At 36.9% G+C, this 13641-nt stretch overlaps 1 protein-coding gene across 1 annotated transcript in view; it reads right to left on the bottom strand.

Moving 5' to 3' along the window:
• The window catches only part of LAMA2 (laminin subunit alpha 2), a 499033-nt gene that overhangs the window by 146909 nt on the left and 338483 nt on the right, over nt 1-13641 (bottom strand). The window contains 2 exon segments of the mRNA XM_032215335.1: nt 3055-3191; nt 11636-11816. Of these exon segments, the coding sequence (XP_032071226.1) occupies nt 3055-3191; nt 11636-11816 (318 nt within the window).

The following is a 13641-nucleotide window of genomic DNA, read 5'->3' as shown; positions in this document are numbered from 1 at the left end:
CCCTTGCATGTGCGTGACTCCCTTGCGCATGTGTGCATGCGCCCCCTGCAGGGGGAAATTTTTGCTCACCTGAAGCCTGGGAAGGGCAAAAAATAGCCCAACCAGAAGTTCAGGAACAAACTTCCAGTTTGCCGTTGAAACAGCCTCCCCCAGCCCTCCAGAAGGCTGAAAAATCAGCTGGTCACAACACACATGAGCACCAGAGCTGAGGACTGCCGTGCCGGCTAATATGGTTCCACGTGCCACCTGTGGCATGCGTGCCATAGGTTTTGCCCTCATGGATCTATAGTAAAGATCCTTTTCACATCGGTGGGGAGCACAAATGAGTAGAACTGAACACGTCTGCAAGACTAAATATGGGGCAAGTTTCAAATTAACTTAAAATCTTCCCATGGATTAATCTCAGTTTTAAACAGGCAAATTATTCAATTGTAGTTGAAGATAGATTTATAAATTAGAATATAAATATTATATCACTATATGTATAAATGATAAAAATATCAAAACATTAGTACAATCCAGGCTAACAGATATCCATGAAAAAGATAATATGCCCATTCATGTTTCTATAAGCTATATTGTGCAAGTGTGTGGCATGCAGTTCCAAAGATCAAATTCGAAGTCCTGCATAGACTTAACATTATGTACCATTATAGTCCTGTATTGCCCTGTGAGCTCAGAATATTAATCAGAGCAGAATATTTTTTAGGCAAAGCTAGGAGAAGAACAAGCATTGGGACCTTGCTGAAGCTGAAGAAGTGCAGCCTTTGTGGGTTTTTTTAGGGGGGGGGAATCCCCAAATCAATATCCCCATCATGTTATCAATATCCCTTTCATGCTATCAATATTCTCTTTCTATCAGAAGTCCAAGTGATGAGAAGTAGACTTTGAAGGAGCCCTACGGGTAGTCCTTGACCACAATTGTGCCCAAAATTTCTGTTCCTAAGTGAAATATTTGTTAAGCATAGTTTGCTCCATTTTACAACTTGTCTTGACACCATTGTTAAGTGAATCACTGAAAGTATTAAATTAGTAACCAGGGTTATTAAGTGAATCTGGATTCCCCACTGATTTTGATTGTCAGAAGGTTGCAAAAGGGGATCACGTGATCCGAGGACACTGCAACCATTATAAATGTGAGTCAGTTGCCAAGCATCTGAATTTTGATTAAATCACCATGGGATGCTAAGTGTAAAAACTGAGCATAAGTCACTTTTTTTCAGCAATGTTGTAACTTTGAATAGTCGCTAAATGAACTGTCATAAGTCGAGGCATACCTGTATTGTTTCATTTTTAGGGTAGCCCAAATATGGGCTTGAATAGATCCAGGGTGACGAGCAATTAAGAATCACTAGTTATGCATTCTACAAAGCAGGAGAGCCTACACATTGAGAAATACCAGATATAACCTCTTGTGAGCAAATTGTTCACTATATGCAGAGTAAATTACAGTCAGCTTTAAGACTTGTTTTGCAAGGAGTCAGCTTCATGCAATATTCCTTTGCCTGTAAGTTATGAGAGACTCTGAAATTGGCTCCGCTAAAAGCTCAAACAGAGAAGGGGCACTTGCACCTGGCTTTGGAGAAATGAGTTGAAATACGTTAAAAAGGGAGACTTGGCTGACAGATCATTATTAATTTAGAGAGTGCCATAGCAGCTGCCATACTAATGCACTCAGATAATAGACAAGGCAAGGAGGGATATGAGAGAGCCCAGAACTGAAAGAGGGGTCTTCACCCTCATTAAACCACTTTGCAGAAGACTGGTGATTGGTATGCTGGAGAAAAACAGAGGCTTTGTAAGAGGAGCCTTACAATCCCCAAAGAAATAAATTTATCTCATTAATTAACTGGATTAACAACCATAGAAATAGATATGATTTCTTGCATTCAGGACACATATTCTTAAACAACTTAGTGCAACTGTAAACTAACTTAACCCTCTTTTGGTTGCTAGTGATCATTATTTGCACAGCTTGTTTAGCTGATTACAAACTTTATTTTTCAATGTATTCTCGAGAAACTAATTCAGATTGAAATACCAAGGATGTAAAAATAAATAAGAGTGCACAAGATGCTTATAAACCCTATAGCAAAAAGGAACCATACCCAGATTGGGGCTAGAGAAATATAAACAATAGCTTCTTTATAACCTTGAGCCACAGTGGTGCAGTGGTTAGAGCAGGCTACTTCTGCTGACTGCCGGCTGCCTGCAATTTGACTGTTCAAATCTCACCAGGCTCAAGGTTGACTCAGCCTTCCAATCTTCCGAGGTGGGTAAAATGAAGACACAAAATTGTTGGGGGTGATATGTTGACTCTGTAAACCACTTAAAGCGGGCTGTAAAGCGGTATATAAGTCTAAGTGCTATTGCTCTATTTGACACTGTCAGTGCAATTCACTACCATTAAATGTATTGATGAGCAGTAAGGTAAGGTAAACAATATTTGGAAATTAAGTATTTAATAATCTTAATAAAAGGATACTTCATATTTTATCACATCTACCTCCAAGAAGATCAGTATAGTATATATATAATACAAATAGCACATCAGCATTATCCAATTTATTTATATAATAGTATCTAGTATCTATTTCAGTTATATAATATGAATACTTGAGATGAATACAAAACTATATAATATGTGGAAGCTTACAACTGATCACCTAACTTTGTTTTTAACCTGATCTCTCTTCTAAGTTTCTCTACTATTTTTAATTTAAAAGGTTATCCTTGAATACAGTTTTTGGAATATTATTAATATAATCCATAGCAAGTGATGCCTTTTGTTTAAAACAAAGAAGATCTCAGTTAGCAACAGTTCACTTTGTTGGGATAAATTGTATCCAAGTGTAAATATATGGGTACTATATGTTCTTTTGCTTTCGACTATAAGAGCTGATTCACAATATGCACATACATGACATTTCTGTGCATACTAGGCCATTTCTAATTAAAACACAACTTCAAGGATATAGTCACACAAGACAATTTTATCTGGAATAACTTCCTAAAGTTAAGACAGTGGGAAAACGAAAGAAAAGAAAAACTCACCTTGCATCCACTGATAATATCATGACCCCAGTGATTCGGTACACATTTTTCACATCTGTTTCCTGTAGTATTGGGAGGGCAGATGCAACGGCCAGTATGTGGGTCACAATTATTACCAAGATGGGAACATTGACAAGCTTCATGGAAGAGGATTAAGAAAGACAAAGACAATCATTTTAAAGCATGGAATACATTCCTCTACATATATTGCAGAGAATAATTTGCGGCATTTGATACTATTCTCCCTGAAAGTTTATCCAATCATGGGCGTTATATTACGACTCAGTGACATGCAATACTGTCGTGGCGATTACTGTTCCAGAAGAAAGTAGGACAAAGAAATGGGTTTATCAGTTGAGTTATTATTCAAAAATACAGCTCCACAAGCATTAACATTTAATAATTTTTAACCTAGCTCTCATGAATGGCATTTGTGGCATGAGCTACAGATAGACCTTGACTAACGATCACAATCACCCCAAAATTTCTGTTGCTGAAATTTGTTCCATTTTAGATCTTTCTTGCCATAGTTGTTAAGTGAGTCACCACAGTTGTTAAAGTTAGTAGCACGGTTGTTAACTGAATCTGGTTTCTCCATTGACTTTGCCTGTCAGGTGGTTGCAAAAAGTGACTTCATAACTCTGGAACACTGCAACCGTCATAATAGGAGTCATGTGCCAAGCATCTGAATTTTGATCATGGGGATACTGAGGTGTGACTTAAGTGTGAAAAATGATCATAAGTCACTTTGTTGAGTGCCGTGGTAACTTTGAATGTTCACTAAACAAACTGTTGTAAGTCAAGGACTACTTGGATTGGTTTAGAAACTTCCCTGTCTGCAGGATTCTAAGCTTCTTTCCTTCGGTTCATTTCCTACAGAAAGAGTCCTTTCTTCTTTCCTTTTCCTCCCTCATTAGAGAAGCCAGCATTCTATCTTAGCATGTGAATTCCTTAAGATACCTTTGGGAACTTAAGCAATTATTCTATATACTCTTAATAGGTTTCGTTAATCACACAATTAGGGATATATTCCCCAGGGAATGAACTTCAACCAGGGTTACTTTATTCTCCCACCCCCCCTCAACAGTTGAGTAGATGTCCAGATTCCATTCCAAATAGCAACCTTTCAGAAATAATTTATTTTATTTATTTAGTTTGTCAAACCTGTACAAGATAACATGGACATGAACAAAGAAAAATTAGTACAAATAAATGGGGACAGTAGGACAGGGACGGTAGGCCCGGTGGGGCACTTATATCTTATTTATCTTATAAGAGAAGATAAAACCTACTATTGTTAGCATGCTAGCCATTCATTTACCTTTTTTCTTAGAATGAATGGAATATAAAGAATAGTAATTCTGTTTTAAATGTTTGCCAAGTAAGCAGACAGCAAACCTATATCTTTGCATAATAACTAACCAGAAATACTTCTAAATAACTGCAATAGAATTGGTTTGATGTTAAAAAAAACTGACCAAATTATTATCTTAGGTTAGAACCCAGTATTTATTGTACTTTTATCTTGCTATGGAGTTTTAACTGGGCAAGGTATTAATCTGTGAGGGGAAATAACGGACAGATAATATTTTAAAATTGTCCACCAATTCTGCAGAGCTAATCCATTCTCTCTTTTCTCTATCCTTAAATCATATTTGGTTTTGCAGTCTCCACCGTTTTATATATTTAAATTGGGATACCAGACACTATTTCATGACTGAAAATGCAATTAACTTTAAAAATAATTTCCACATGTAAACTCATTATCGAAGGGGTCTTCACTGAATAAAGAATCCCTACTTAGTTCTAATCTCAAATTCATATTTTTAAAGGTTATTGGCATTAATATAACTGTAAATTTCTCTGTGAAAAAAGATACCCATGATAGCTCTGTTTTACTATATTAGAAGGGACAAATCATTGAGTGATAGGAAATTTAGATTCGGGGCTTTTAGACTTTCACATCAGTTACAATAAAAGTTGATTCTCCAGAAACCCAATTCTGTTAACTCCAACCTAATTAAATAATAGCAAAATATTCACACATTGAAGTGGCTACATATTTTATTTTGTAAATTATATCCATGCCTATCTGCCTATTGCACAATACAGGAATAGGAGATCACTCTCTCTCTCTCTCTCTCTCACACACACACACACACACACACACACACACACGCAGGTCTTGGCGTATTTGGGCCTTTTCCTGTATAAGGTTGACAGTACCTTGGTGACGTTTCAATGAAGTCACACTTGTCATCTTCAGGCTGGTGCCTTTGGCTTTGTGCTTGTGCGAGCAAAGAATGTTCGGAGCTGCAGTTTTTCTATAAATATAGGTGTATGTGTATGTGGAATGTTGGCTTTGTTACTTTAAACGGATTGGTTTGGCTGTGTTGTCATCTTGATTGGTTGATGGAATTGATGTTGGTGGGGGTGATTGGGGATGGTGTCCTATGTTGTTCTGGGTCCTGTGTTGGTTTTTGTGGCTGGGACTCATTTATTGACTAGGGCTAGTTTCCAGATATTTGGTAGGTGGGAGGTATCATCACGTTTATTCACATTGTGGGGGTGTTTCTCTATTTTGATAGCTTCCATAATTACTCTCTTGTTGAAGTGTTCAGTTTTGGAGATTAACCTGGTTCCTTCAATCAATTTCATGTCCTGTTGCTTTAAGGTGCTGGAAAAGGGAGGAGGTTTTTTCTTCTTTTCTGACTGCGTTCTTGTGTTCTCAGAAAAAAACTTCCTATATATACATACATACATACATACATACATACATACATACATACATACATACATACAAGGAGCCAATTTGGTGCAGGTGTTTAAGGCACCAGGCTAGAAACCAAGAAATGGTGAGTTCTAGTTCTGTCTTATGCATGAAAGGTAGCTGGGTGAATTTGGGCCAATCACTCTTTCTCAGTGTGCAATGTCAGACTCAGATGACAAGCCAGTCAGTCAGTTCCTGACCAATGGATCAATATTTGATTATTCTGAAATTGGACCCTGTACATCTGTAAAAATGATAGGAAGATATACATATACATACACATACATCATACGTACATACATGTGTGCACGTGCGTGCGTGCGCACACACACACACAAATGTAGTTATTTAGAGAATTTATATGACCACCCACTTACTTACCTACTACCTACTTACAATCAATCAATTCAATGAAACAATCAGAACAGAGTTGGAAGAGACTTTGGAGGTCTTCTAGTCCAACCTCTGCTCAAGCAGAAGACCCTATAGTATTTCAGACAAGTGGCTGTCCAGTCTTTTTTAAAAAATCTTTCAGTGATGAAGTACCTACAAACTTCTGATGGCAAACTGTTCTACAGTTTGTCCTCACTGCTAGGGAGTTTCTCCTTAATTCCAGCTTGCTTTGCTCCTTGAGTGGTTTTCATCCATTGTTTCTTGCCTTGCCTTTGGTGCGTTGGAAAAATAAGTTGACACCCTCTTCTTTGTGGCAGCCTCTCAAATCCTAAAATACTGCTATCATGTCATCCCTTCTTTTCTCTAGATTGGCCATACCCAATTCTTTCAAACCGTTCTTAATATGTTTTTGTCTCCAAGCCCTTAGTTGCTCTTCTTTGCACTTTTTTCCAAAGTCTTGACATCTTTTTTGAAATGTGGTGACCAGTTATGTGTTCTTACAAACACTTACTCACTCACCCATCACACACACACAGACACACAACACACACACAAACCAGGGAGAAGAGAGAAGAGAGAGAGAGAGGGAGAGGGAGAGAGAGAGAGAGATACAGAGAGAGAGATACAGAGAGAGAGAGATACAGAGAGAGGCAGACAGACAGACAGGCAGACAGAGGGGGAAGTTTTAAAAACTGATAGGATGATGTTACAAAGTTGGATAATAAGTCAACATAGAGCATCAAGGATCCCACAGATTTCCTCTACTAGGCACAAACATGGTCAATGCACTGATGAAATTTCCCACAGTTAGTTCCTGAGACAGCATGTGCTATACACCTATGCAATATATTGCAGAACCAATGTTATCATTTTCAAGTCATATTGTTAGTGCTACAACAAGCTGGGGGAAGACTGACATTAAAGTCCACATTTTTTTTCTTGCAAAGTAAAAATTACACTTTGGCAGAGAAAACAAAGATAATCCTTGTGCACACAGCTTGACATAGAATTCATTTTTTTGCAGGAACATTTCTATACTAGGCTCAATATGTTTTCTATATTTAGCTTTCAGTATGGAGCTCATATTCATAATGTTTGCTCTGCTCATTATTTTAGTTTAATTTTAATTTTCTTTTTAAAGAAAATATTACCTTAAAAGATAAAAAGGAAAAAAAATCCCATTTTCTTATTCAACCTCATACAAAGGAAGCATAACAAGACTGGCTTTCAAATAAGCACAATTGTTTGAACTACTTCTAGATCAAATAGAGAATATCTAGGAATACACAATTATCATAGTCATTCAAGGACTTCTGTATGAACTTTATCAGAATCCAAGGAATATTTCTCAAAAGCATACATTGTTCACCAGGAAAGAATGGAAAAGATCAGGATGTTGTATATTGCTGTTAGAACCTATTAGGATTGTGCCATTTTTGTCCATTTTGCACAGAATAGTGGTACCTAGTCTACTGAGGATTATTTTTGTCTGCATGCTGAAGCATCGTTTAAGATGCATCCATTGACTGTTAGTGCATCATTTGTTTCCATCACTATGTCATATGAAAATAATGGAGGTTGATGGATCAAACATGGTCATTCAAACAGTGACAAATGGTTATAGAAAGTTTTCATAACAAAAAAACCAGCTCTACAGACCTGCAAGTGCCACAAAAATGAAAAGTCACATTAATTCTTTGTGTGCTTGTTCAATTTCCTTTTATGCTAAGTTCTTTAATACTAGATTTATCATTTATTTTTCATTTTATGTGGTTTCTTTTTGGTGAATCCAATAAATGACCTTCTATTCTTACCAAACGCTGTCATGTTTGAACATTTACATGACAATAAACACCTTTGTAGGTCCACCCTTCCTTTACAGGGTCTCAATACAAGAATTGAGCCATGGGTCTGAATACAATCTGCAGAAATCTTAAAACGCATTTATCTCACCAACAAAATTTGCTTTCTACTAGTTAACTCAGTGGTTCCCAAACTTGGCAACTTTAAGACTTGTGGACTTCAACTCCCAGAATTCTCCAGCCAGCTCTGCAAGTTTGGGAACCACTGAGTTAACAGAAGGATCACACTAAGTTCTCCCTCAATAGCCTTGAGGCTACTGTCATCCTTCAGAATAATCAGGAGGAGGATTCTCATTACTCAGTGTTACAACAAAAAATTGGAAGTACAACAATTTGAATAGGAGGAGCCTTATTTGATGTTTTGAAGATAGACTTCAAAGTAGCAGACAAGTTCAGCCAAGGTTTCATTTAGATTGCAATTGTATATGCAAGGTAGAGAAGGTCCCATTTAATTCAATTTTATTTAATTCTAAGCAGGCATGCAGAGAACCAGGTTCCTTGTTTAATAAGATAGCTTTTCATCAATATGTATTTGTAAATAAACATCACTGAAAATAACATATGGCTCAGCATATAGGATTGTGCTCTAAATACAGATCCATGGATTAGTTTAATTCTGATATACGTCAAATCCATTTGTGAAGCTGATTTAGTTTAGCTTTTTAAGTTTTTCAACTGTGTAAATTTTTAAAAAGCAGAAAAATAAGTTATCCTAATGCTTGCATTTAGTTTAATGAAAAGAAGGACTAGGGGTTGACATGATAACAGTGTTCTATTCCAATATTTGAGGGGCTGCCACAAAGAAGAGGGGGTTAACTTATTTTCCATACCATCAAAATGCAGGACAAGTAATGGATGGAATCTAATAAGGAGAGAAGCAACCTAGAACTAAGGAGAAGTTTCCTGACAATCAGAACAATTAATCAGTAGAACAACTTGCCTTCAGAAGTTTGGAATGCTTCAATACTGGAAGTTTTAAAGAAGCGATTGGACAACCATTTGTCTGAAATGGCATAGGTTTCCTGCCTGAGTAAGGGGTTGGACTAGAAGACCTCCAAGGTCCCTTCCAACTCTGTTATTCTATAATTTTTATCCATACTTTCCCCAATATACTCATTTAATATTTTTTCTTTAAATCATATATTTTCTCTCATAAATTATATTCATTTTTTTTCAAAAAATCACTGATCCAGAACACATGGACCCATTTCTACATTCTTTTAGGCAATACATGCAGTTTGTATGAGTTCTTTTAGTTGAGACCTGGCATTAAATATTGAAGAAAATGATTTAGGTGCACAATTATTCTTCTGTAAATTTGGAAGTTTGAAGATTTGATCAATTTTCTTAAAGATGTGCCATGACAAAATAAGTAGAAGGCATTGTGTACAGGAATATCTGCACAATGTATGGGCTTGAACAAGGGCCCCCAACCTGTGGGCCATGGTCCGGTAAGAGTCTGTGGGCTAATTGCCATCGGGCCATGTGTGGTTGGCTGGTGCATGCACCCAGCTCCATTCACATGAGTGTCATCACAAACGTTGCAGGTGCTTGTGCACACACACACACACACACACACACACACACACACATGCACTTACCCCTGCAACAAAATCACCCCCTCTTCCCCCCCCCCCCCGCCCCTGCTCTGGACCACCAACTCAGAAAGTTTGGGAAACTCTGGACTAGAACCTCCCAAGTCGAGAAGGGAAATGTCACGGTTGTGGAAAATAAGAAGGCTAAGATTCTGTTGACTTCCAGATCCAGCTGAACAAGAAGCTACTGGCCAATCAACTAAATATCAAGGCAGCAGACAAGGACCAAACAATAGCAGTGATGATAAATGTGGTTGTGCCAAGTGACAGCATCTTCAGGAATAAGTATGAGGAACTGGAATAATCCTGAAGCCTAAAGGAGGAACTAGAGAGGATGCAGAAAGCAAAGACCAAAGAAGTTGCAGTGCTAGTAGGAGCACTCGGGGCTGTGGCTCCTAAGTTGGCACAGTGGCTCCAACAGATCCCAGGAACCACATCAAAGCTCTCTGTCCAGAAGAGTGTAGTGTTGGGAACAGAATCCTGTACAATATTCTCAAACTCTCAGGCCTCTGGTAGAGGACCTGAGATGGAGGAAGTCACATACACATAGAGATGAGGAAGGAAATTTAAAAATACAGTTGCTCCTTTTCTTCTCTTTCCTCAGTTCATTCTTGCTGTTTTTTTAATATACAGCAGAGGTGGGTTCCTACCAGTTTGGACCGGTTCAGCTGAGTAGGTAGTAACTTGGCCGGACATGCGCCCGAACCAGTTCGATCCTCGGCTGTATCTTGCTTTTCTGTTCTGCACATGCATAGAACAATCTTCACTGAAAAAAATGTATCCCCCCCCTTTTTAATGTGTGCATGTGCAGACCTTTTTAGGTGCAAATGTGCACACATGTGGAGCGCAGAGTGCGTGCAAAGTTTTTCAGGTGCCAAACTGGTAGTAATGCCAGCAGGAACCCACCCCTAATATACAGTATGTATTTTTAGTGCTTTGTCTAATAAAAGGATTTATAATCAGAATTAAAAAATGCATAACATATACATATATTAAAATTAGTAATTTAATATGCACTTGGATCTTTTGAAAAAGTTCTTTTCATCTTATTAGAGCACAACCCTTATTTGCTATTCATTAAATCAACACTGTCCACTTTGTTAACCTTTTTTATTTTCAATTTTTTTGCTGTTTAATAAGGTCTGAAATCTGATAAAAACAATTTTTGTGTTAATGAACAAAAAAGAAACAACAAATGAACAATTGAGTGAGTTTTGAAGCACGTTTTTCAATCAGTTTAGAAGGGTTCATAACACCAATAATTATATTCTGATCTGAACATCAGCTAGAGATAGTTCATATTACAATGTCTTAAGATCTATTTTCTTGAGCAACCTTAGTTCTAAAGTAGGATCATATGTCAACAATATATGTCAGACCTGGATAAATATAACAATTATTTTAAAATAATAACTCTAATATAAAGTGGACTTTTATTTTATTTTACAGTAGATATTAGAAAATGTAAACTGCAAAGAAAATAATTTCAATGAATGGCATACTGTTAAGAATATTGAACATCATATTTAACTCACTTAATGTAACTGCAGCATCTGAATTCTTTGAAAGGGAGCCCAAACTAATCATCTCTTGCTTAGACATTATGCTCTCCTTTCTATTCTACCTAACTCAGCAACCTGTGCATAGAATCACTATAGAACTCTTTCCATTGTTTATAACTTCTCATGCCCAGATTTTGCCCTAAATAACATGATGTCTGATTGATATTTATATAGTTTAATTGCAGAGGTTTTATTCGCTTTTAAAAATGTTATGATTGCATGTCTGAAAATACTTTGTCCAAATTTTCAAATAAAATAAAAAACTTTCCTATGTAAAACCAATTTTGTTAGAGTTAAATTCTATAGTAAAAATGATGCCAGTTGGAAGACCGTCTTGAAAAACCCTTCCACTCCCACAAAGCTATTAGCTATTAAATGAAAATTTGATTATATACGTACGGGTGCATCCTCCTTCATCAAAACCATAAAATCCATGAGCACAATGGTCACATTTCTTTCCTCCAACACCTGGTTGACAGTGGCACTGTCCGGTCTCATCACAGTCAAATGATTTTGATCCAAATGAATTACAATTGCAAGGGAGACATCCTCTTGATGACTGCACACCAAAGGTACCAGACTGTCATAGTAGAGACAGGGAAAATCAATTAGCAGGGAAAAAAACAAGGAGATAGAAAAGAGGGAACACCATACAGATTTGAAAAAGCTACATAAAGGTAGAAAGGAATGACTTTACTCCCCCCCCCCCCAATTTAGACAACCAAAATAAATTAGAATGGATAAACACTGTCAGTTCCACTTATAGCCAAATGATGTCATGTTCATATTTTATATATTTTAAGTTGTATACGTTCAGTCTAAAATACATTTGTAAATGTCCAAATGTGAAACTCAAGTCAATCCATTTTGAATTTTATGAAATCAAATATGTACATAAAGTCTCATTAATATATCTTTGTTAAATACCATGATGCAAAAGCGTATCTTTTATTCTTTCTTTTACATTTCTGTTACAATAAAAACATTTTACAAAGATAGCAATAGCAATAGCAGTAGACTTATATACCGCTTCATAGGCCTTTCAGGCCTCTCTAAGCGGTTTACAGAGAGTCAGCATATTGCCCCCAACAATCTGGGTCCTCATTTTACCCACCTTGGAAGGATGGAAGGCTGAGTCAACCCTGAGCCGGTGAGATTTGAACCGCTGAACTGCTGATCTAGCAGTAGCCTGCAGTGCTGCATTTAACCACTGCGCCACCTTGGCTCATCTGTATCTTACATAAAATGTGCCTTCAAGGAGTTTGCAATAGCTCCTTGAGTTACCATTACAGGGACTCAATCAAAGCATAAAAATATGACTTAATTATGGGTATGCTTGGCATTCTGATCATCCAGGTAAAGCCTGAATCGGTTTCTTGATAGGAAGCCAGGTTAAAACAATCAACATGCACATTTTATAGACATTTCTTCTTTTCAGTATACTGGGATGATTGCTATATTTAGCAGTGAGGGGAAAAGCTTCACTGATGCAATTAAGGTTTAATTAAATGCTCTTATCCTTTTATGTTACCCTCTTATCTCTTCTTATGATGCAGAAAAAGTTAAAAGAAAAGAAAAGAAGACAGTACAAGTGAGAGGACGATAAAAACAAACTGAAACCAAAGTTCAACACTCTCAAGAGTAATTCAGAATAACTCAATGAAGCTAGGCATAATCAGCATGCAGTTTTAAATAAATAGTTGGACGATAAGTCCTGTTTAAAGGCTGAAAATAAGAAAATAAATTTCCTTTTAGAATAAAATTCTTTGCTAAAAGATTCTGGTTCCCTTTGTGTGAATTTCCTTTTCAAATGAACCAATAATCCTAGAGATTCACACACTTATGCCGTAAACAAAAAAATAAATACACAAACACATGGGGGGGGGAAGAAAAGATACAGAGGGAGGAGGGAGAGTGAGGGAGAGAAAGAGAGAGAGGAGGAGGAGGGGGAAAGATAAAGAGAGAGGGGGGGGGCAAGAAAGGGAGAGAGAGAGAGAGAGAACACTTTGGATCATTTTCCTCAATAAATCAATGTACAAGTACAATGTTTCTGATTTATTTGTTAAATTGGATTCTCTTTATCTAGTTTTAGGACCTGTGTGGACCACAGATCACATTTTAACTCATATTTATGGAGAACTGTTGAAAATCCCATTTTTAAAATACCTCTGTATCTGTTAACTGAAACTGTTTTATCCGCTGTCTTCACATGAAGATAGCAAATAATATAATATGTTTCATCATCTAATACAGGTAGTCGTCAACTTACAAGAGTTAATTTAGTGACTTTTCAAAGTTACAGCGGCACTGAAAAATGTGACTTATAATTGTTTTTCACACTGCAGCATTCACCAGTCACATGATCAAAATTTGGATGCTTAGCAATTGGTTCATATTTATGATGG

This window comes from Thamnophis elegans, chromosome 4 (genome assembly GCF_009769535.1).
Source record: "Thamnophis elegans isolate rThaEle1 chromosome 4, rThaEle1.pri, whole genome shotgun sequence".
In the NCBI taxonomy this organism is placed as follows: Eukaryota; Metazoa; Chordata; class Lepidosauria; order Squamata; family Colubridae; genus Thamnophis; species Thamnophis elegans.
This window is presented reverse-complemented; position numbering and strand designations above follow the sequence as displayed.